Raw genomic sequence first — 24002 nt, forward strand, 5'->3', positions numbered from 1 at the left:
CGTAATGAATCGTGTTTGACGGCTTGTTGTCTTCTGGAGGAGTTGCCAGTGCACAGTTGACGACCGAATTTCCGGTTTCCCGATAATTTGGACAGCTTCGCGGCACTGCCACGTACGCCATAGAGTCAATGTATCAGAACGCCTGAAATTTCGGGCGCAAGAACTCTTCCACGTACCATTTTCCGGACGTTTTGCTGTGACCGCAGGTCCGAAATGGCCTTAATCAAAGCCACCATCGCTGCCATTTTAATTACCTCGCTGCCTCGAAACGGCGCTCTGGCGCACATATCCGCCGGCAGCCGTAGCCACCACTGCGGCAATGCTAGGCCTAGCTGCTTTGACGCTCTCTATGAAGCTTCTTGTTGTTTGATGCAGTGTTTTTTATGGAAAGAATTCGTTGCGGTCAGCAATGGCATGGGCTCAGCCTTTTTGGTCCTCGCGATTGGCTTAGAAGCTTAGAAAGCACGGTGCGTTGGCATAATGTTGGTTCCCGAAAGTCAGCTTCGCCTCTGTACAGAAATGTTACTTGGTGAAGCATACGCACGAGTATTGCAGTGAAGCATAACAAGTGTGGGGAGGGGCTATTGCCACGGGACACAGTATGTATTCCTTAAAAATACATGCCTGCACACGGTATTTCCTGTCACAGTACGAGCACTGATATGCCTAATACGTGTACCGACAGGCCTTCAGAGCATTCTAGAATGTGCCTGTGGCGGTTTAAGCCCTTAAGGGCAGTAAATGACATGCATTTATTTTTTCCAACTGGCCGATTTTTCGGACATTTCCACGGCCCCTAGGGAGTTCGAAAAATCGCATGCAGACTGTGCAACTGGCCAAGAAGATGCAAGTGGTCCGTGGGCCGAACGAGTGGTGGAAGGAGGACAAGAACAGAAAGGACCTATGCATTGATGAACGGGAAAGGGAGTGTGCCGCCGCTTCTTTCAAGGAGCTTGAGCTCAAAAAACAGTGTTGTCTGACGCCGAGATGCAGGTGTTCCTGATCCAGACCAAAATAAACTTTAAAGCAATGAAACGCAACACTGAGGTGTTGTGCACGGGCTAAGAGTATGTCAGGACAGTTGAGGTCAACACACCAGTGATTGAGAGGGAATCTCACTTCTGACAAAGTTCGGGCCTCATACCAACGAGCTTGCTACCAGTTGATAGAAATAGCTCACATTCGAAAATATTTGCTCCTGTATGCATCTCCTTTTTATTCGTATTTGAGAATGTCCGAATCAATTAGCAATTTTTTTGAAGATATTTTATTTGCTGAGCATTTCACTAACCCCCTCCCTTTTATTCTCTTGTTGAATAACATGAACACTCCTCTTTAGTATTCAAGTTGGATTAAGTAGTTTTTAAAATATTTTTCATATGCTGACTAGAGTGACAGCATCGGGCGATACGGTTTCAGCCTGTATTGACATAACACATAGTTCTGCATCACTCAGGGAATTTTGCAAAGGCACTCAGGGAAAACCTGGAAAACTCGGGGAATTTGTAAATGTGAACTTGGTAGACACCCTGGTTAAGAGGAACACTCAAATGCATAGCTCTCACTTTGCTGGTGGCCTAGCTGCAAGTGACTGCAGAAGCAATGCTAGTGCACTGCACAGGTGTGTAGAAAGGTGCGGCAGCTACCAGCCACAAGTTACCTACTTCAAATCTGGCAGTTGCACACTTGCCAGAGGGGAACATGCGGAATTGCTCTTCGTTTGTGTTCCATCAATAGACTAGGCTGTGCAACATATGAGACAAAAAAAAATTGAATGTACTAATAACCCATGTAAATGATAAATGCATGCAGCAGCACGAAAGTTTGTATGGCAGTGATACTACTGCTGTGCCAAACTGCAATGAGAGGCAAACCCTGCTGCATCCTGTTACATTTCAGCAATATATGAGAAATCTGTCCCCACCCTGTGTCGAAAGAGTTGCTCGGGCTTTCAAAAATGGAGCCAAGTCCTCGAGTGATCTTCCTCTGCACATTGAAAGTGGCGTGGCGTGGATCAGTGGCTGCGTTAGCTCTGTAAAGGAGAGAGCCAAGCCTTTGTAATTAAGCCTGTATTACCCGCTTCTTCCGTGGGCTGTTGTCTGTTTTCAGCACCTTTCATCCTGCTGCTTGTGGGTTGCTCAGGGGACAGGACAGCGTCGCTTTTCAGGCAGCAGCGAGCGATTGTGCTGGTGCTGAGCCAGACCCGCGCTTGTCTTCGGTGTGACCAATGTAAAATGGTGACCAAAGTTTCGGATACTGTTTGGCATCTTACTCAATTTTTCTAACATAATGCGCACTCTTGCGTACAAGGCAGCCATGAAGAAAGTTGCTGCCATCAATTTGTTGCCTATGCCACACTTTCAGTGGCGAGGTGATTTCACGGCTTTAAGAATGCCATACGGCCGCTACGAGGATTTTGGTCGATTCTGCTTTGAATAACTTTTGCCACTAGACACTAATGAAGTGGCGCCAGATGAAGTGGTGAAGTACGGCTAGCAAATTTTCGCTGCCAACCAACATGGTGGCGGGCAGCAGGCCATCGTGGCAAATGGCCATCAATATGTTTGGGCAAATTAACAGCTGTGATTATTGGGTGCGAGATCATGGGCTAGACTGGTGGCCAGAAACCGAAATTGGGTCTGTGGGCGACATGCTGGCAACTACTGCGAATGCTTTCGCAAGTTTGTTTTTTTACACTGACTGAAAGGAGCAGCAAAAGCTTGTGTGTAGGCAGAGAGCTCTAAACTGAATTCATGCATCACAGCCTACTCTGACAGTGTTGCACATAGAAATGTTGCGAACGCATATGTGCACTTTGCAACATCAAGCAGTGTGACAAGTGAAAGCGAAACACTCCCACAATGTCGATTTTAATTAGATGGCATATCAGTGAAGCGCAACAGGGGGCAAAGTTAAGCACATTTTCCATATCGCTGGTGTTAGAAAAGCAACGAAATTTTACTGCTAAAGTTAATGTTTTTGGACTGTTCATCAAGTTTTACTTATTATGCTAATTTCACATTAATTTTTAGTTTTTGGATTGTTGTTATGAACGGCCACTTACTGTTTTCACTGTAAAAGCACCTTGTAATATATTTTGCAATCGCTTTCATAAACCTGCTTTGGAAGTCATTTTGCTGTTCCATAATGTATTTCTGGCTGTTCCAAAGCTGCTCCGAAATGACACGGGCCAGTGGCATCACTGATATTAACAGCCCTGCGCAATGGTTAGCACAAAACAATGCTCCAGTAATAATTTGTGTATGTCCAGTTAATACCACTCTGCTCTTGTTGCCACCCACTGCTGGAATGCAACGCAGTTTTATGGCAATGCGCTCCACACTGCTGTGAAGCTGCACTGCATTGCTTGTGAAAATTAACCAATAAAGGTGTGCATTCCCACAAAGATGTGTTTTATGTGAAAGTTTTCATGACCTCAACTTCGCTTTAATCTTGAATTTTTGTGCAGGTAACTTGGGCAAAAATGAGGTTTACTAGTTATTCTTTTGTAACTTATTTTTAGGAACGTTTCATAGGAAAAAGGTTAATGTTCAGCCAGCATTGCAATAGATGTGCAAGCTCTTTATTGTTTTTTCAGCCGGAGCAGCTTCATTACTTGAAGAGTGGGGAGACCTGTCAGCACAAGTTCCTGTGGGTGACGCACATGGCATGCCCTGTGAGCCACCTGGAGGCACACGATTCTTGCATTTTGACTGACAGGCAGGGCACCACCTACAGTCTGTCATCACTGCACTTGCAGGACAGCTTCTACACAGTCACGCATGGTGACATCATCTACGAGGTAAAGTGAGCCTTGAAAGAGGGAGTCTAGGCCAACTTCTTCAGCTTCCCTATTGGGTTCCTGCAACCCATGCGAGAGGCAGAAATGCTCTTACTAGGCAACTAATGAACCGAGCATTTGGCACTGCTGTGTTGTTGTCTTGCCTGCTCATTGAATCATTCATGTGGAGCAATGGTTTTGCAGATGAAAGCACTCAACTTGTGTTTTGTGGAATATCCTACATTATTTTGACTCAATGCAGATTCAAAAGTAACTGAGGGAAAATTGGTGGGAAACATCCAGCATCAGGTTTAGGCAGTGTCTCTTGTCTTCTTAGCTGTCACATTCAGAGTTAGCAAATGTTAGCATCGAAGCACCCTTTTCATGGCCTCTTTCAAACCATGCTGCTGCTGCTGCTTCAGGTAGTCATAGTTGTGAGCGTTGCATGGAAGACATTGTTGAAGGCAGATTGGATGAGATCTTTTTCTTGGAAATTAGCAAAGCACAGTGCAAAGAAATCTGCCTTCAGAACTGTTCGCTCACAGTCCCACCAAATTGACCACTGGTAAAAGACCCACAGTGCAGATTGCCCCAGCATTCAACTCTAGGTTTTCAGGAGTTTGAGCTTAGCTGCAAGTGGTGCTATCATTCTTGCTTGTAGAACAAGTGTGCATTCTGCTGGCATGAATTCTTGGATGCCTGCAGAGGCCAGTTGCTCCCCCCTCCCCCATTTCTCAGAAGTCAGTATATTGTTTCTTTGAAACTAATTTTTTTGCTTTCTGTAATAGCTGCTGTAGGTGTTCTACAGCTTTGTTTTCAGCATTAGCATAAGCTATAACTGTAGTGATGCCCCTCTTTATTATGTCGTTTTGTTACCAGTAGAAGCGAGTTACAAGACGTGCTTAGGATGCTGTTTCATTGAATGTTCCCAGTGTGACAAGATATTATCATGTTATGGCAGTGGTGTACTAGTTCCAAATGTGGGGCGTATCATGAGAAGCTAACAGACACCAAGGAAAACATAGAAGAAATAACTTGTGCTTACTCATTGAATTAAAGAAATGATAAAATAACGCCAATAAAAGTGGATGAACAAACAACTTTCCGCAAGTGGGGAACGATCCCATGTCTTTGCATTACACGTGATGCCCTGACCATCTTGATGTGGGGCATGTTACTCAAAAAAGTGATTTTTCAATTGACTGCTTTGCCAGGACATGCATGCTTAATATTGCAGCATAAATCTGTCACTCCTTTGCATTTCTGGGCAGAAGTGCTAAATCTTAAAATCTGTACACGTTTAGACTGCTGTTTGAATGGAACACCCCACACCTGCATTGGAGCTACCTTGGTGCATTCCCGAGGTTAAGGTCAGTTCCTTCACTTTTTGCAGCTGAATGTGTGTGGACCAGTGCACGGGGGTCACTGCTCCAGCCAAAGTAACACCAGTGTGTGCATGGTGAGGGGCACTTCAGCCAAGCAGCTGGCCAGGACTAACGGCATGTCCCTGTCCTCGGATGATCCTGGCTCGCTTCGCCTGACCTACGTGGGCAACTACACCAATCACTCGGGTGAGGGGAAACTTGCTTACTAAGCCTGTTTGATGCTGGCTCACGGCTTGCAAGTGCGGCTTTAATCTGCTTAACCCTTTCTAGTCGAAATATTTTTAATGAAGTGAAAAATTTATATCATGCACATCTGAATGACAAGACGCGCAATACAGAAAATTCCCATGGCCATAATTTGAAGGTTTTCCTCATGCATTTCCAATATGTTGCGAGCGGCATGCAGCTCTTCATACTTCTCAATTTGCAATTGTATTGGGGTGAAATTTGGCCACAGATCATTTGAAGACCACTTTTATATCACCCAAGGCAGGTTGTATGTGTTATGCAACAGGCTTCAAAATTAGAGTGCAGAGTCCTAACAGCATGATGCAACACATCAACATTTGTGAAATCTTAAGAGCCATATTTATCTGCAGAAGTTCTACAAATTGTATGTTATTCTCATTGCTGACATTCGCATTTCTGAGCATGGTGTTTTTTTCTTCTCTATTTCGGGTATTTCCTGCAAAATATTGATTCCTGCAGAAATCATCGGGTCGAAATTAGTCATTGAAGAAAGGTTTAAACTGCCACGAACTCTGCAGTGCTTTAGAATTGATTTTAGGATTTGTCATGCTCGTTCAGTCAGCGTGCCATGCTGGATATGCCTTTTCTCGTTATGTGTCTGAAACTAAACAGCGTTGTTGATGGCAATCCTTCTGTTATGGAATAATTCAGATATGCTCCTCCTGTAAGAGACTTAATGTCTATGGCTAGAGATGCCCCTCTTCTCCAAATCTTAATAAGCACTGTATCCTGCATTATTTGAAAATGCTTTATGTGCTTATCTTTTGTTGTGCACAGAGCAGCAGTCCTGTGAATTAATGTATGTAACTTTTTATTTCACACCTCGTTTCTGAAGCTTAGTGGTTAACTGACCTTGTTTTACAGCTGGTTCAAGCTGAAATTTTACTGTCCCAAAAATGGTACCTCAGTCATCTCATTTCCTCCTCCTCTTGCACAGCCACGGCCTTCAAGGTAGTCATCGATGCTACCTGCAATGAAGGTACCAATGGCCACCACATGTCCTTACTTATGGAAGAGCCCTCGCTTGTAGTATTTGGCTTGTCAACACCCTTGGCCTGTGAACCGCTACCTGCCAAGTGCATCTTCGATGATGTCTATGGCTACGAGTATGACCTGACACCTCTCCAGCTCCGCACTGGCAACTGGGAGGTGTACCACTCCAAGACCAACCGCCGTTTCCACATATCCTTCTGCCAGTCACTGAACCCAAGCCCTGGCTACTCGTGTCCATGTGAGTAGAGGTGCCCTCCTGTGGGCATTGCTTTTTGCTAAAGAGGTTAGTGTGTCCTTGTTGAAATATTGGCTGTTGGCAGAGTGCAGCGATTTTGTTTTGTTAGCAAATGCAGTTTGCTACTCCTTTTCAATAAAAGCAGATAGGCAGCCCAAAATGGTGCAGGTGGCAGTGCAAGAGATACAAAAGCAGGACTGATCCCTGCTCGTATACAGCAGAACCTCGTTCATACTTTTTGGAAAAAAAAACATGAGAAAAACATACTAAATGAAAAAGCGGGCCATCCGAAGTATCCGAATTCGACAGACTCCATCATTGTTGACATCTACGTAATGCAAAGCATCGTGCGGATCGTTGTGGCATGAGATGCCGATGCGCGTCGACTTGGTGGTGCTCTGGCGGCCAGAAACGCATTTTGTTTTCCCTCTTGTTTGCCGTATTAAATGGGCAACGGGAAACTGAAAAGAAATCGAGCTGGTGGGCGATGCTGGATGCCAACAAAGCGAAACGTGACGTCGTGTCGTCTGCAGAAGGGAACGGCAGCGTGTTTGGATTATTGCCTACTAAATACTTAAAGTACGCTACCAATGACACTACGCACCACGCGTTGTAAAACAGATAGGTAAAGATGCGTATTGCAATAGGTTTGGCAGCGATAGCTGGGAATGCGGCATGCGGAATAAGAAACTGAGTGCCGTCGTTTTTCTGCGAGACGGGTGGCTACATACAGTATTTACTTGTATAATTATAGCACTCGCTTAACGATTGCACCCCTGAATTATGTTGTCAAAATTCTTGTTTTTTCTTTCCTGCGTAATGATTGCACCCCGAACTTGCCGCAGTGATATGTCCTGTGCAAAACCTAGCTGATAATGACCATGCTTATCATCTGTTGAATGCTGCACAAACGACTCTTCAAAACTTACCAAGTGGTAAAAATTTTAATACCAGTAGGTACTGCAATAATTATGGTAGCTGATGTAAAGTAAGCTCGAGTATCTACATCTATACCTACAGTAAATATATGGTGTGCTCTGTGGGGTTCTCACCCATACTCTTGGGACAAAGGAACGACGACACAGTAATGCAAACAATCACAAGGGCATTTATTGCACCTTTCATAGATCAATGCCTGCTAGCCGAGTTGCTATCCACAAAACATGCCGATGGGGGTGCGACAAATCGCGGAAGTCAGACTCACCACGACCGGATAGTGAGCGAATATGTTCGCCCCTTGCTGGATCCCAACGCCTGGTCGTTCGTGTGTATGGTCACACGAACGGTGGCTCTTTCGCACGAGGCCTCACGAGATGGTCTCGCAGAAGCATAGATCGGTGCACGCGCGGGACGTCCGCGGCGCCCGCTGACCCACCGACAAAGCGCAAGCGTCTTTACCCCTGCGCCCCCAAGTAACCCTGATGTGAGGTGGCGTTAGCAGCGCAACACTCGCGCCATCTCTCGCACTGCGCCTCAACCACTCCGACCGCCGCGGGCGCCAGGCCATGCAGCGAAGCCGCACTGCAGGAGACGGGAGCTATGCGGGAAAACAAGATACCAGGGTACGCGTGAGAGTCGCGCATCCCCACAGCTCATACAATAAATCCTAATAATCCAATTGCTGCTATTGCATAAATTATGCCTAAGTTACCAAATGGTTCTTTTTTCCCTGTTGAAAAACAAATAATTTGGGAAATTATTCCAAATCCGGGAAGAATTAAAATGTAAACTTTGGGATGGCCAAAAAATCAAAATAAATGTTAAATTTTATATTTAATTATTAATACATCTATTAAATACAAATTAAATTATTTAGAATATATTTTATCTAAAATAAATGTAAATGAAAAAACGGCACGCATGAAACATTCTCAAGCAGATGCCCCATTTCATTCCCTTCATCACTTTCCTAAAAAAAAAAAAAATCTACCACCAAACTTGCTTTGGTTTTATTATTTGTTGGCTTTATAAGGGTTGCCAATATTAACATATTAACAATCTTATTCATTACTGATACGGAAGAAACTGTTTCAATGCACGTAATGTACTTGGGAGCCAAAAAAAAAGTGTTCGGCTTGCTCTGTCAGCCACCATTTTAGTTTCGATGTCTTGTACTGTTATAGTGGCAGCCGCCTATTCGTTGACCTGTTGTCATCCCGCAGCAAATGCATTCCTTCACGTTCCCACGGACACCGCATTTTCACCATTTGTAAGGCGGCACTGTGCTTTGTGATTGTCGGTGTGGTTTCACCATGGGACAATATATGATTTTTACGGCCACATTTAAGCTTAAGGCTGTTGACTATGCGTTGGAGCATGGCAACCGTGCTGCCGGCAGGCATTTCGGCATCAATGAAATCCAAATACGGTACTGGAAAAATCGGTGTGAGCAGCTGATGGCTACTGACAGGATGCGCCAGGCTTTCTGCGGACCCAAATTGGACAAGTTCCCTTTTGTTGAGGAGGAAGTCGTTGAATACATGAAAGACCTGCCCAAAGATAGTTGTACAGTATCATTAGAAATGATACAGACACAGGTGTGCATAATTGCCAGGAAGCTGGGATTCCTTGCAAAGGACTGCGGCGCTAGCTCCGGTTGGACAACTTGCTTCATGTGAGGAAATGGACTGTCGCTGAGGCGGGGCGAGAACGGCTTCCTCTTGTGGCAAATAGGGAACTCTGACCAAACTCCGTTGACCTTTGACTTGCCCTCAAACACAACAGTCAACGGGAAGAGCGCTCAGTGTCCTCGTGAAGACATCTGGTACAGAGAAGTTACGATGCACCGTAATGCTTGCAGTGATCGCAGACGGGTGGAAGCTCCCACCATATGGGAGCTTCCACCTGGATGAAAGACTATTCTGATGGGAAACTTTCCCTGTGGCATCCATATCCGCGCTCAAGTAAAAGGGTGGATGACGGCAGAAGTCATGGTTGATTGTATCAAGATTGTTTGAGGACAAAGACTAGGAGCGCTTCTGCTTCTCTCACTTTTTGTGTTGGACAGTTTCCGAGGCCATCTTGGTGATAGCGTTCATGCTGAGCTTAAGGAGCTACGCACAGACATTGCAGTCATCTCTGGGGGTCTGACGTTGCTACTACAGCCTCTTGACGTGTCACTGAACAAACCGTTCAAGTTCAATGTATAAAGACTGTATGCAGAGCGGATGGCGGCGGGCGAACATGATTTTACACCGAGGGGCGAAATCAGAAGGCCGCTTGTGGACGTGCTTTGCCCCTGGATCGTTGAAATGTGGAGTGGTATCTCTGACGAGGTAGTGGCCAACAGCTTTAAGAGGACTGGCATATCCAACGTGCTGGATGGCACATAAGACTTTCTGTGGGACTGCGAAGATGCCACCAGTGATGACACAGCTTGTTCTGACAAGGCAACTTGCGGTGATGATTGTGAAGATTCAGACTCGGAATAAAGTGAGGCGTCTTTTATTCAATGAGAAAACGAAAATAAAAGGGCAGTGTGCAATTCATGTAGCCCCTATATAATGCCTGCGTTTATTACAAAGGGAAGCCTTACTCAATTTTACCCTTTTGCGTCTTCGGTGCTCAATTTTTTTTTTTTTCGGAAAATTTACCCCACGTTACGATCGCACCTCTAAATTTGCGTCAATATTAATGCGAGTAAATACGGCACTGTTTTCAATCGCCCGCATCTCGCACCTTTTCTTCTACACATGGGTTATAGTGGCTGGAAAACATATACGACCGCAGTCTGCAGCAAGGAACAGCGGCGTGTTTCAGTTATTGCCTATTAAAAACGTGCGCTATGCTTCCGACGGCACCACGCACTGTGAAACAGACAGGCGAAGATGCTTATCACAGTAGGATTGCCATTGATAGCTGTGAATGTCTTGCGCAGCGACCCCGGAGAAGATTTACTGATACAGGAGTGACAAACTGACTGCGCGCAGGCGTTTTCATGTGAGATGAGTGGGCGAGTATTGCAGTGAAGCTGCTGCAGCAGGCAGCTATATACTATCCTCGATCGCGCGCAACTTGTGCATTTTCTTGTTTACATGGGATCTGGCGGCCAGAAAACGTATCGTATGATTGCAATTTGGCAACATACTGAACGTTGGTGCAGGAAAAATGTGACGGGAACGTATCGACGAGGTTCTATTGTATCTCTTCTCCCATTGTCTGCGCTGTTTGCCATATTCAACGAAAACCAGCTAGCTGAGCTTAGAACTTGTGAAGAAAAGTAGCATTGCACCAAGGGTGCTGAAACAGGCATCTTGGGATTCAGTTGCATCTTGGGTAGCCTGTTTCAGGAGGAAATGACAGCTACTAAGGCCCATGCCCTTGTGTCTGAGATGGTTTCCCTCCACTTCCTGCTCTGAGAAGTTGTGGCCTACGGCTCTGCAGCTTCCTTAAACTACATCACAATGTTTACTCCAGCACTGTAACATGTGTGGCCATTACTTGCGAAAGCTGCAGTGGTGGCTTCATGTGTAGCCTGTGTACCACATGTTTGTGACCACTGATTTATTTTTTTACTTTTACATGAATGTGCTTTAGTAATTAAACCAAGTGTAAGATTCCGGAAGCCAGGTACGTGCTCTTACATTGTGCTTTGTACTTGTGCAGCTGGTGCTGCAGTTTGTGAGACAGATGCCCTGCAACCCAACCAGCTGGGCATCAGTTGGGGAAATGCATACGGCACTCCTACCGTCACCAGCGATGGTGCCGTGCTTGTGGAGTACCCGAATGGTGGTCCCTGTGCTAACGGCCTACGCACCCGCAAGACCGTTATCTCTCTCATCTGCAATGATGAGCAGGTGAGTTGCCACTGACAGTCGCTGCCTTGTGCACTTTTCACATTGTGGTGGTCACAGACTAGTACTGGTGATGAGGAGCTTTGCAAAAGTTAACAGTGTTTGGCAAATGTTTGCACATAAAACAAGAACCAGAACCTGCAGTGTTGGAATGTAACAAGTATGGCCAGCAAATTGAATGTTGTTCCCGTGTGCTTAGATTTAGGTGCACGTTAAAGAACCCCAGGTGGTCAAAATTTCTGGAGTCCTCCACTACGGCGTGCCTCATAATCAGAAAGTGGTTTTGGCACGTAAAACCCCAAATATTATTATTATTGAATGTTGCACCTTGAAGCTAATCGCTAAACTCACTGTAGTGGTTCAGTGGCTATGGTTTTCTGCTGCTGTGCTCAAGGTTGCCATGACTGTGTTCCTGTAAGAGCAGAATGCGGGACATTCAACACAATTTGACTTTTGACTTTGCTGATACCTAAAGTTTATTGCTGATTCAGAGTTTATAGTAATTCCAAGAAATAGTACAAGCACTGTGGCAAGTAAGTTCTGATCTAAGATTGAGAGTTATGCTGAAACGTGCATGTTGTGCATTTGTGAGCAAGACGAAGCAAAACAAATGAAATGTTCATGATCATGTGCAATGCTTGTGTTGATCCTATCATATTGTTTCATCACATTATCAAGTCTGGCACTGAGGGCCAAGTATATGCAGGAATTAACATTGCATGCAACTAGTGGAGTCATAGGGAAGCCTAGGAAGCTTGCTGCTAAGGTCAAATAAAATATAGGATTAGTAACATTTGAGGCATTATCTTAGGTTCTTGTCCAGTGTCTGTCTTGTGCATATTAATGATGTTTGCAATCTTCATGCTTTATATTGCTAGTAACTCCACCTTTACATTCAAGTTATGACAAGAAGTCATAATTTACCAGCTTTATTCAGTGCAAAACTTTCCTGATTTTGCTGTTTCAACTTTGCATGTTTGCTTGCTGCAGGTTGGCCCCAGTTTTGTGGCAGAGTCAGAGGACTGCGAAATCCTGTTTGACTTCCAGACACCTGCCGCCTGTCCACTGAAAGTGGGTACTTGTTCTGTTGCATTCATTTCCTGGGAAAGGCATTTGTTGCTCATGAAACTGACTTTGTCGTTCAAGTAAAAAGAAATGAAATACAGTAGAGCCTCGTTCATACATTTCAGAAAAAACCGCGGGAAAAAATGCATTAACAGGGAAAATGTATGATTGGAAGTAACAATAAAATTCGACATTCAACTATTGCTGACATCTACATAATGCGGAGCGTCGCTTGGATCATTGTGGCACGAGACGCCGATGTGGGTCGAGCTGGTGGTGCTCCGACGGCCTGAGACACGTTTCGTTGTATTTCTACTTCGTGGCATTTAAGAAGGCAGCGGGAAACTGCAGTGATATCGAGCTGATGGGTGATGCTGGATGCCGCCGAAGCGAAACGTGATGGCCACATCGCGTCGCGTGCAGGAGGGTACAGCGAGGAGTTTGAATTATTGCCTACTAAATGTGTGCAGTACACTACCAATAGCACCACGTGCTGTAAAACACATAGGTGAAGATGCTTGTTGCAATAGGTCTGGCAGTGATAGCTGCGAATGCGGCATGCAGAGGTTTGCTGGTACTGGAATAAGAAAGTGTGCGTCATCGTTTTCACATGAGATGGGAAGTTATGTACTATTCTCGATATTGCGTGCCTAACATCTTTTCATGGGATCTAGTGGCCGGAAAACATATACAGTGTCGGTGTGCAGCAGGGAATGGCAGTGCGTTTCGGTTATCACCTATTAAAAGCGTGCGCTATGCTTCCAATGGCACCACGCATTGTGAAACAGTTTAGAAATCTATCATCATTTTCTGTATGCTAATTAATATGTCAGTTTTTGCCTAAGAAATTGCTGTCGAAGGTCCCGCTGCTGCTTCTCAATTTGAACTGCCTGCGCCAAAGCGGAGGACTTGATGTTGTCTCCACGTGACCGCCCTTTATGCTGTTATGTCTTTTGTAGACTCTTTAGTGAGCTCTATACAGTGGAACCCCGTTCATACGTTTTTCACCGGACCGGGGAAAAAAAACGTAACAGCCGGGAAAACGCAACAGTGAGGAAAGCTCCGAAAATGAATGAAAAAAAGGGCAGCTTCAACTATAGACAATTTATTTCCACAGAGTGCGCTTAGGACTTAAAAAAGTCTAGAATGATGGCTTGCCGTTTCTTTCGCTCGCTAGAAATCGCCACACGTTTCTCAATAGCCTGGAAGGCCGCATTGCTGTCAGCGTCGCTGCGAGGTGCGACGTACCTGCGGAGGAGGTCTAGAGCCTCGACGGCTTCTCCAAAGCTAGGATTTGGCCACTCCCCGGCATCATGCGGCTCGTGCTCCTCGTCGTCACCGCGCCACGGCAATGGCAACGGACAAAGGAATATCCGCGGGAAATTTTGCCCTCTTTGGCGTAATCATGCTAACCTGCTAACGATTGTTTAGTATTGCTGCGGAGCGCGCGCGTCCGAGCAGCCCGGTTGCGCGCGGCGCGCCGTGGGAGAAATGTAAACAAGAGAGGAGAGCTGGCCCGATAGGCGGAGCAACGCCACGAGCAACGCCAACTTCCGGTTTCACTTTTGCTTCACAAAGAGTGACGTGAGGGCCTCTCCCGAGTTTCCTTCCTCCGTGAGTCGACCCGTCCAACCATAGAGTAATTTTGTAGGAAACTCTATGCGTCCAACAACCGTGCGGTGACCCTAATCACAGTGATGATAGTGAGAGCATTTTTCACGAATGGCCACTTAGTGGCGGCCTCTCGAACTGGCGTGCGGCTTCTTGCAGCCAGTTCCATAGCCAAGCCCGGCCAAGCCCAGCCAAAACTTGTCAAAAGCCAAAATGGCGGCTGGAGCGCGTTGCCTAATTCAGCCCAGGCGAGCTCGGAGTGCCAAGTTGCGACGTATCATGCGGGAACGTTTTCACAGCTACGACGTAACAGCGGGGTTCCTTATACATTGGATCCTATGGAAGCTATGCCGGGACCGGATGAAAACAACGTAGCAGCCGGGAAAACGCAGCAGTGAGGAACGTAACAGCGGGGTTCTACTGTACACGAAGCGTACTGCTTTGCAGGTGTAGGTGTTCAGATTGTACGAGTCACTCAGTGGCTCTGCTTGGGTTCAGGTTGCCAGTTACGATCACTTGAGCATCCGCTGCCGGAGCCGGCAGGGTGGTGAATTGCCACACATTGCTGCCTCGGCTAATGTAAACAGAAAAAAGTGATGCCGTTCGCAGCGGCGAGTCGCAGCTGCTCTTTGTCAATCGGAGATAATGACGCCACATATGAGGTACTGTAGTCGACAACACGTGGTGCCACACCGATTTTTCTATTTGCGTCATTGTCTCGCTTACAAAAGCTGTTTTCATTACGAATGAATTCGTTATTACAAAAGCATAACCTTTCATTGTAGCACAACCTATTATTTGCCTTTAGTGCCCATTTAGCCTGTGGATGTCACAATATTTTGTTCTAACAAAACAAGGGATGTCCAAAAAGGGAAGGGACACCTGTTATGGCATGTTTGAATTATGATAACATTGATATATATTCTACTGTACAGCATTGTTGCTGTGTCAAGCTTTAAATGCGGGTGACATTTTTCAAATTTAGTGTGGGGTTGAGTGGCTTGGCTTGAGTTGTATTAAGTCGGTGTTGCTTGCATCTATTGCCTTCTTTTTCTTTACAGATGGCAAAGGGTTTGAACTGCCAGGTGCAAGACCCACGTTATGGATATGTCTATGACATGTCTATGCTCAAAAATGCCTCTGCCGACTACGAAGTACACGCTCCTGGCTTCACATACTTGATCAACATCTGCCAGCCTTTGAAGTCCGCGAAGTCTGGGTGTACGGGAGCTGCAATTTGCCAGACTAAGCCTGCTGACGCAGAGTTCAGTGTGGACGCTGGTAGGTGGCATTGCTGCTCCAAAGCACTGCTGGCTATGGTATTCTGCTGTCGAGCATAATGCTTAGCATTAAATCCCGAAAAGCTTTTTCTTCCTGATGCAGAATTCTGAAGATTTCTTGCAGTTTGATATGTCATTTGTCTTTATTGTGAATGAAACAGGTGACAGCACTCGCAAAGTGTAGGTCATTTGCAGTGATGCCCCTCTGGAAACGTCAATTTCGCTGCAATGGAATGGTGGTGCCACCTGTCACTGCCATGGTGTAACACGCCTTTCATGTGCCTTTCCAAAGCAGTGACAGATGGCATCACTGTCCCATCGCAGCAAAATCAACATGCTCTGGCTAGCTTCACTGCAGATAGCGTGCACTTCAGCTTTATTGTTAATCAGTAAGTAGATTTATTGTTAATAAATATAAAATTTTTTATATCAAACTTAAACCACTGCAAAATTCGAGCTGAAACCAGCCAGCTGTTTAGCTGGAAAGGTCAGGTACACCTGTCACTCCTATTTATGCAACTCAATATTTCTCTCTATAATCAGTAGTGATGTTGTTGTACAGGTTGTGTATCTCATGCGGTTTCTTTACAGGCAAGCCTAACAGCACACTGGTATACAGAAATGGCTTTGTGACTCTGACGTATGCTGAAGGTTCTGGTGGCTGCAAAGGAAGCTTCAATCGCACCTCTGTCATCACTTTTGTGTGTGACCACTCAACAATGGGCTGGCAAGGTCCCGAATTCCTGTCGGAATCCGAAGATTGCACTTACACATTTGAGTGGCGCACCCTGCTAGCCTGCCCACCGATCATCAAGAGTGAATGCAGCATCTCGCTTGGCAAGGCAGGCCTGGTCGACTTGTCGCCTCTGTCAAACCCCAGGGAAAATTACATCGTGACAACAGCCAACGGGATGAAGTATGTGATCAACGTGTGCCGCAGCGTTGTCTATGGCCCTGGTGCGTGTAATTTGAGCTGTTTTACTACATCACATGGCTAAGGAGATGGGAAAAAAAGCCGTGTATCGTGGCTTGACAAAGCTCCAATCTAGGCATGTTGTTTGGAAACCTGTCATGCCGAAAGTCTCAATTCTAGTGCAGAGTTTTTAAATGTGCAGTAAGTCAAGGGGATATGCTGAGTTAGATCTTTCAATTTCTCGTGTTTGGTCTGTGTTTAATCTATGATGTTACTGGAGGTCGCATCAAATGCTGAACAAAGTTAAAAATTTTTCTTACATTTGCCCCATTGTAGTGGGCATTATTTTTTAGAGATAAATGTACTTGGAATTATATTTTAATTCATCATTTTGCTAATACTGATATCTGCACTTCTGAAGTCTGTAGTCTATGGAGACTATGCAAGATTATGCTGGGAGGTGTCTGACCACAGACCCTGGGCAACATGAAGATGCTTGCTTTATATATGAAGGCTGACTGAATTTCTAATGATTAACTTTAGCACATGCTGTTAGTTTTGTCACTTTCGTTTTTTTTTGTGCGTGTGCATGCAAAATGTGTGTTAGAAGTAATATAGAACAGGCATTTGAAAGCAGTAATTTTTCGGATTTTGTCATGAGTGCTTTTCTGTAGATGAACACTGTACCTTTTCAAGACCACCTTTCGGGCAGCTTTTCCTTGTATTTTGCTATGTATTACTGGAAATATTTAAGTGAAACTATTATTTGTTGTGTGTTTTGTCACATTAGCGTATTTAAGCTTTCAACTCTGAACCATAGAAGCTTGAGACAAAGATGTAGAAAAAATTTAGCATTATCTGTTCATTAGTTACACTAATAATATATTTGTTAATGTACTCAAAATTGTGAAACCACTGGTACATTGTAAACTGTAGCCCTGAGCCCTCACTATGAGTATTTGTGTGTGCCCTTTTAAATTCGTGCCCCTCATTTATCATTTTTTTTTAGCCAGTTTTCAGTTTCTCAAGAAATTCTTTACAGCTATGCCCTTGTCAGGAAATTCCGGTATGGGCTATGGATTAGGTATCATGAAACAGTTTTTCATTCAGTGTCATCTTTGGTGCGTAATTCTCACTTCATCTTTCATTTTTTGCTCCATTTTGCTTTTCAAGCTTATGCCCGTGAGTAGCGTCCTCATTATTACAACTCTCACCTTTGTTCTTTCTCTTTTGCAAGGGTGTCTCAAGCCCCAAGATATTTCACCCATTTTCACTCCAACAAATTACCTATTGGTCTTACTAGTGTTGAGTTCTTCTCTAGCAAATAAGGCTCTGTATTGTAGACCTAGAAAACATTCTTTTCTAGCAAATAACGTTCTATACAGACATAGAAGCTATCTTGAAACCTATTTCTTTTTTCTGTACTTTGGTATTGGTATATTAAATGAATTGTTTGGTCTTTGTCTTTCAGGTTCAGCCTGTGTGAAAACGGCTGGTGCTTGTGCAGTTCTGAAACCTCATGTGTAAGTTTTTGCTAATGTATATGAAACTGCTGGTGGACAAGGTCCTTTTATAAGTTTGTGCCTCAAATTAAGCTAGTGGGAATGTTTTTGGTCGAACTTGGCTGCTTCCTCAGGGCTTAAAGGTGGCTATTAAGCACCTTTTCTCCGAAACTGAACACGCTAGAGTGTGTGCGATACCTTTCATTAAGTCTATTCCCATAAAAATTTTTTGAAGATGACCTATTAAGATAGTAGAAGCACAACCTTTAGTGTTCCCATTCCTCACCAACATTGCTTGGGCAGTGCCTATGGCAATACATTGCACATTGTCACTTTTTCTTCTTTCCGCTGTGCACTTATAGAAGATAATCATAATAAAGGCTGAGGGTATCACTTAGGTTGGTAAAGTTGTTTTTCTGGCATGATTAATTGGCAGTAATATGAAGGGTGAGAAAGGGTGTGTGGACCAGAAGTGGTAGTGTTGATGCTCAAGATGCTACTGTTGTGCGTGTCACCTCTCTTAGTCCAATTCTATGAGTGGAAGGCGGATAGTGACTATCGGTGACATAGTTTATCATTGGTCCATCCAGGCAGGCAATTCTGTCAAAATAGTAGTGCTTCCAGGCAAGGTCTTCTTGCTTCGATTGTTTTATTCAGTTTTTGTGAAAGCCTGCTCCTGTAAAGTTTATGTAGAACGCGTGCATAAAGGTGCGTATTTAATGCCACTGGGGTTCAGATGATGCAGCTGTCGCATGCTGTGCTCACATATGCAGTGCTACCTGCTGTGATGGCTCAGTGGCTATGGCACTGAGCTGCCGAATATGAGTCAGTGGGTTTGATTCCCAGCTGCTGTCATTTGAAAAGGCAAAATGCAAAATGGCAAAAAAAAAAACAAGCGTACTATTGGTGTCAAATAAAACTCGAACAGCAGAGCACGTGGCTGAAGCATAACTGAAGGTGTATAGTGCGTGCCATCCAGTCATCACCATTGACAGGCACGCACATACGGTTTGACGGCGCTGCGCCATGGTGCTCCCCCTATACTGCAATACTTTCATTTCTGTTCTGGTTCTGTTTTATTTGAAAGCTAGAAAAGAAAAATCGGCCTAAACGAAAGCTATAATATCACAGTATAGGACAAGTATCATGGGCAGTGCGGCGAAACCGTATTTGTTATCGACATAAAATGAAACACAAACAGTGGTGCATGTGGTAAAGTTTGTGCCGTCATCATTACAGCACCGTATCTTTTCTCAGTTTCAAATAAGAGAGAACCAGAACAGAAACAAAAATATTGCAGTATAGGGGGAGCATCATCTCGCATTGCTGTTAAACTGGATGGCGCGCACTATACCTTCAGTTATGCTTCTGCCGTTAGTACTTTGATTTAGGAGTGCAATAAAAAACTTAGTGTGGTTCAAATCAATGTGCAATCCCCCACTACGGTGCCTATAATAATGCCAGTGTTGCTTTGAGACATTATGCCTTGTGAGTCAATCAGCGAGTCTCTGGAACTTCATGCAGTGAGGGCCTCATGCGTCTCAGTGAGCGAGTACCATTTTCAAAATTGGTAACAGCATTTGTTTTGCTCCGGAACTCAAATGCAATTCAGTGGTGGTCACTTCACAGGGTGTCTACCAACCGGGAATTCTCAGGGATTTTGAGTAGTCTGGAAAAAGTCGGGGAAAACTCAATGAATTTGGGCCTCTATCAGGGAAAATCAGCGGCAATTTTATTGGAAGGGTCGAAAGTCGCAGTAATGCTGGCTCGAGCAACAGACAGGAATCGTAATGAATAGTCTTTGATGCCCTGTCGTCGGTTGGAGGAGTTGCCAGTGTGCAGTCAATGACCGACTTTCTGGATTCCCGATAATTTGGACGGCTTTGCGGCACCGTCACGTACCCCATAGAGTCAACTTATCAGAACGTGTGAAATTTCGGACGCAAGAACTCTTCGCCGTCCGATTTTCCGGACGTTTTGCCGTGACCGCATGTCCGAAACGGCAATAATCAAAGGCACCACCGCTGCCGTTTTGATTACTTCGCCACCTCGAACCGGCACTCTTGCACGCAGATCCGCTGGCAGCCGTTGCCACCACTGCGGCAACGCTAGGCCTAGCTGCTTCGACGTTCGCTATGAAGCTTCTTGGCCGTTGGGTGCAGAGTTTTTTATTGAAAGAATTAGCTGCTGTCAGCAATGGCGCGGACTCCGCCTTTGTGGTCCTCGCGATTGTCTCAGAAACTTAGAAAACACGGTGCGTTGCATAATGCCGGTTCCCGAAAGTCAGCTTCGCCTCTTTACAGAAATGTTACATGGTTAAGCATACGCAAAAGTATTGCAGTGAAGCATAAGCGTGGGAAGGGGCTATTGCCGCGGAAAACAGTATATATTCCTCACTTATACACACGTGCACCCGGTATTTCCTGTCACAGTACGAGCGCCGATATGCCTAATATGTGTACCGACAGGCCTTTAGAGCGTTTTCGAACGTGCCTGTGGCGGTTTGAGCCCCTAAGGGCGGTAAATGACGCACGTTTATTTTTTTTTCCAACTGGCCGATTTTTTCTAACGTTTTCGCGACCCCTAGGGAGTTCTAAATATCGGCCGTGGACTGTGCAACTGACCAAGATGCTTCAATTGGTCCTTGGGGCGAACGAGTGGCAGAAGGAGGACAAGAACAGAAATGATGTACGCATTGAGGAATAAACGGAAAAGGAAGCTTGCTGCCACCGTTTTTGAAGGAGCTTGAGCTCAAAAAAACAAAGTTTTGGCTGATGCCGAGATGCAGGTGTCCCTCATCCAAACCAAAATAAACTCTTTAAAGCAGTGAAACACAACACTCGGGCATCGTGCACGGGCTGAGAGTATGTCAGGACAGTTGAGGTTGACTTGAGAGCGGTTGAGAGAGAATCTCAATTGTGACAGAGTTCGGGCCTCATACCACTGAGCTTGCTATCCGTTGATAGAAATAGCTCATATTCAAATATATTTGCTTCTATGTGCATCTCCTTTTTATTTGTATTTGTGAATGTCCGACTTCATTTGCAATTTTTTTCGAAGACACTTTATTTGCTCTGCATTTTTACTAACCCCTGCCTTCTATTCTCTTTTTGAATAACATAGACACTACTCCTTAGTATTCAAATTGGATTAAGTTGCTTTTTTATTTTTTTCATGTGCTTACTCGAGAGTGACAGCATCAGGCGATATGGTTTCAGCCCGTCTTGACATAAAACATAGTTCTGCATCACTCAGGGAAATGTGCAAAGGCACTCAGGGAAAAACCTGAAAACTCAGGGAATTTGGAAATGTCAACTTGGTAGACACCCTGCTTCATAACTGCGAGGCACTTAGCCTGTTAGCTATCTTTAGGCCATTGTGCACAGGATGTGAAATCTGCTGCCGTGAATGTATTAAATTTACGTTTTCATTGTAGGGCCTAAACACCATCTAACTTCGTGCAATGCAGTGAAAGCTACAGGTTGCGTCAGCCATTTGTAGAATGGGAGCCATGTGTGTTAAAGCAAGAGAGGTCTCGCCCATTGCGCGCTGCTAATCCTTCAGAAAATTGTTCCACGTGGCCATCGTCAAGCATGCAGGTGATAGCGGAGAGCAATAGATGGCCCTTCCTTCTGGTTCACATTTCTGGATAGCTGGCACAAACTGTAGCATGCAGTTGCTGAAGTGCGGTATCATTAACCTTCTCTAGTCCGCACTTTTTAAACAAAGTGGAAAAAGTTTCTTTGTGCATCTAAATGACAAAAGGCATGGGGGGAAAAAAAAAGAAAATGCTACTACTGGAGTTTTTTAGTAGCAAATCGAAGGTCTTCCTTGTGAACTGCCATAACCTTGATGTGTTGTAGGCAGCATATGGTTCTTCACACGTCTCAATTCACAATCGTTATGCTGTGAAAATGGCCACATTATTTGAAGGCCATTTTTTTGTCGCCTAAGGCAAGTTATATGCATTAGGGAGCAGCTTCCTAAAGTAGAGCTCACGGGTCTAACCTCAGCGTAATGTGATGCAGACATGAAATTTCAGGGGAGGCATGTTTTTCTACAGCACAGAGTTGACAAATAATGTAATTAGCATTGCTGACTCTTGCATTTCTGAAAATAGTTTTGTTGTTTTTCTTGATGTCCGACATTTTTCTGCAAAACTTTAATTCCGCAGAAGTCATTGGACTAGAAAGGGTTAGCTGATCCGTTAGTCGTATACGCACGATTCAAGTACAGCTGTGTAACAATGCCATTGCAATGTCCTTTCTTTCCAGCACCCAGAACATTGGCCAGGTTCAGTTGCCTCCAGTTTTTGAGGATGGCATTGTCAAGATCAAGTACACATCAGGTGACATCTGCCAGACAAGGAGCTCGCGCAGCTCTCCAGTCCGTATGCAGACAGTTATCGAGTTCGAGTGTGACAAGAACATTAAGGTGGGTACTTGCCTCTTTATTTAATTACCTACCTGATAATGCTCGAGCTACTCTGGAATTTGCACTAAGGACTGATTTGCACAGAGTTGTACTGATAGCTGAATTAGCGGAATTCAAGCGTGCAGTCCTGCTTTTATTTACGGAATGTTTATGCGTTTACAAAGGTTTTCCTGTGAAGTGTACAATGATTTCAATGACATTTTGCTTATTCAATACAGTAAAACCTCGTTAAACTGTACCCGCTTAAACAGTAGTTTAGTTTTAAAAGTACTAAAGTCAAATCCCCGACTCAGCGGTCATAGAACATAATGTGTTTTGTATCCGCATAAACCATACCGACTTATTGCGTACGCATCGGTTAAAACGCAGCGTTTCCACTTTTCGTCGTGCAAACACGGCGGTGCGTCGTCTCCATCAGGCGGCCCGGCAGAACAAGCCTCAGAGATCAAACCAACGGCCACCAAGCGCCCTGTGCATTTGTGCGTGAAGCCACATAAACATCATTTCGACGCTGTGCCAGAGAGCCTTGTGGCGCCGTGCAAGCGAAGACTCGCGTCATGCCGAAGCTCGGATAAAAAAAAAAAAAAAAAAAAGACGCCGGGTGCTCAGCATAGAAGAAAAATTAGACATAGTCCGTGCTATCAAACGTGACACGAAGTCGGCGCTGGCACGCGACAGGGGTCTGCTGTTGACTACAGTGTGTGGCATTTGGAATGCGAAGGAGTTGCTCGGCAGCACTGCTGCTACGGCGATGTCGGCTACGAAGTTTGACTTTTCGCCGTCATTGCCTTTGTTATTGCCGAAGTGTCGACTAGTGACAGAGATGAGGACGACACGGAAAGCGACAGCACAGTCGATTCAGGCCCGACAGTGGCAGAAGCTGCTCGTTACATCAGCCTCGTGAATGCAATCGTCGCGACGAGAACAGGGCACGATAACGTAACTATTCCAAGCAAAAAGTATTCCGAACTCTGGCAACCAGCAATGAAAAAGGCGCCCCGGGACTTCTGTAGCACTACTGCGCGCTTGCACGGAGAATGCGCAACGACAACGAGGAATCTACCATGCGAATGTTTGCCGAGAAGAGGGGCTGGCTGAAAAGCTGGCACGCAGCTTTAGTAAGTTTGAGGCCGCTATCGTCGTGCCAGGCCGCCGCAGCATCAAACAGAAATAACACTTTTGTCGCGCGAAGTGAATAAATATTGCATGTCTTTTCCCCTTTCATCGCACTCTCTCCGAGTTCCCTTTTCGACAGGTAAGTGGGCAATCTCATGCTAATTCGGTTAAACAGTACAACCCTTTAGTATGTACTTTTTCCGAGCTCTGGCCAACTACGGTTTAATGAGGTTTCACTGTATTTGTGCAAAAAACATGCAGTGCCAATAAGAGGCGTTATTCGAACAACTTTTCGATGTTCTTAATGAAATTTGCATTTTAACCCCCTTTTTTTCCTAACCTTTTAGCAATTTTTTTTTCTGTAGGTGTATTCTTACGACTCTTGCAGGCTCCTGCTTTCTTGTAGAGTTAGTCTTTGCAGTGTCATTTCAGTGTCATAAAGCTCTGTCGCACGATTATAGTTCTCATGCTTTTCACCTAATAAGTATCTTAAATTCTTCAGGCTGGTTACCCTATCTTGCTTCGGGAAGAAAGGTGCACCTACTACTTCCAGTGGCGCACTGCCTACGCTTGTCCCATGGCAGAGGATGCAGTGTACGACAACTGCACGGTCGTCCATCCGCTTACAAGTAGGTTGGGTTGGCT

At 44.9% G+C, this 24002-nt stretch overlaps 1 protein-coding gene and 1 pseudogene across 1 annotated transcript in view; one reads left to right on the plus strand and one right to left on the minus strand.

The window, feature by feature from the left end:
• Positions 1-24002, plus strand: part of Lerp (lysosomal enzyme receptor protein) — a 94093-nt gene that overhangs the window by 38136 nt on the left and 31955 nt on the right. Inside the window, exons 16-25 of the mRNA XM_075696481.1 lie at positions 3599-3802; positions 5175-5352; positions 6353-6646; positions 11249-11439; positions 12427-12507; positions 15174-15393; positions 15984-16349; positions 17777-17828; positions 22082-22241; positions 23860-23986. Of these exons, the coding sequence (XP_075552596.1) occupies positions 3599-3802; positions 5175-5352; positions 6353-6646; positions 11249-11439; positions 12427-12507; positions 15174-15393; positions 15984-16349; positions 17777-17828; positions 22082-22241; positions 23860-23986 (1873 nt within the window). The remainder of the gene's footprint in view (positions 1-3598; positions 3803-5174; positions 5353-6352; positions 6647-11248; positions 11440-12426; positions 12508-15173; positions 15394-15983; positions 16350-17776; positions 17829-22081; positions 22242-23859; positions 23987-24002) is intronic.
• Positions 7569-8397, minus strand: LOC142584421 (cytochrome c oxidase subunit 1-like; annotated as a pseudogene).

Source organism: Dermacentor variabilis, chromosome 6 (assembly GCF_050947875.1).
Source record: "Dermacentor variabilis isolate Ectoservices chromosome 6, ASM5094787v1, whole genome shotgun sequence".
Classification (NCBI taxonomy): domain Eukaryota; kingdom Metazoa; phylum Arthropoda; class Arachnida; order Ixodida; family Ixodidae; genus Dermacentor; species Dermacentor variabilis.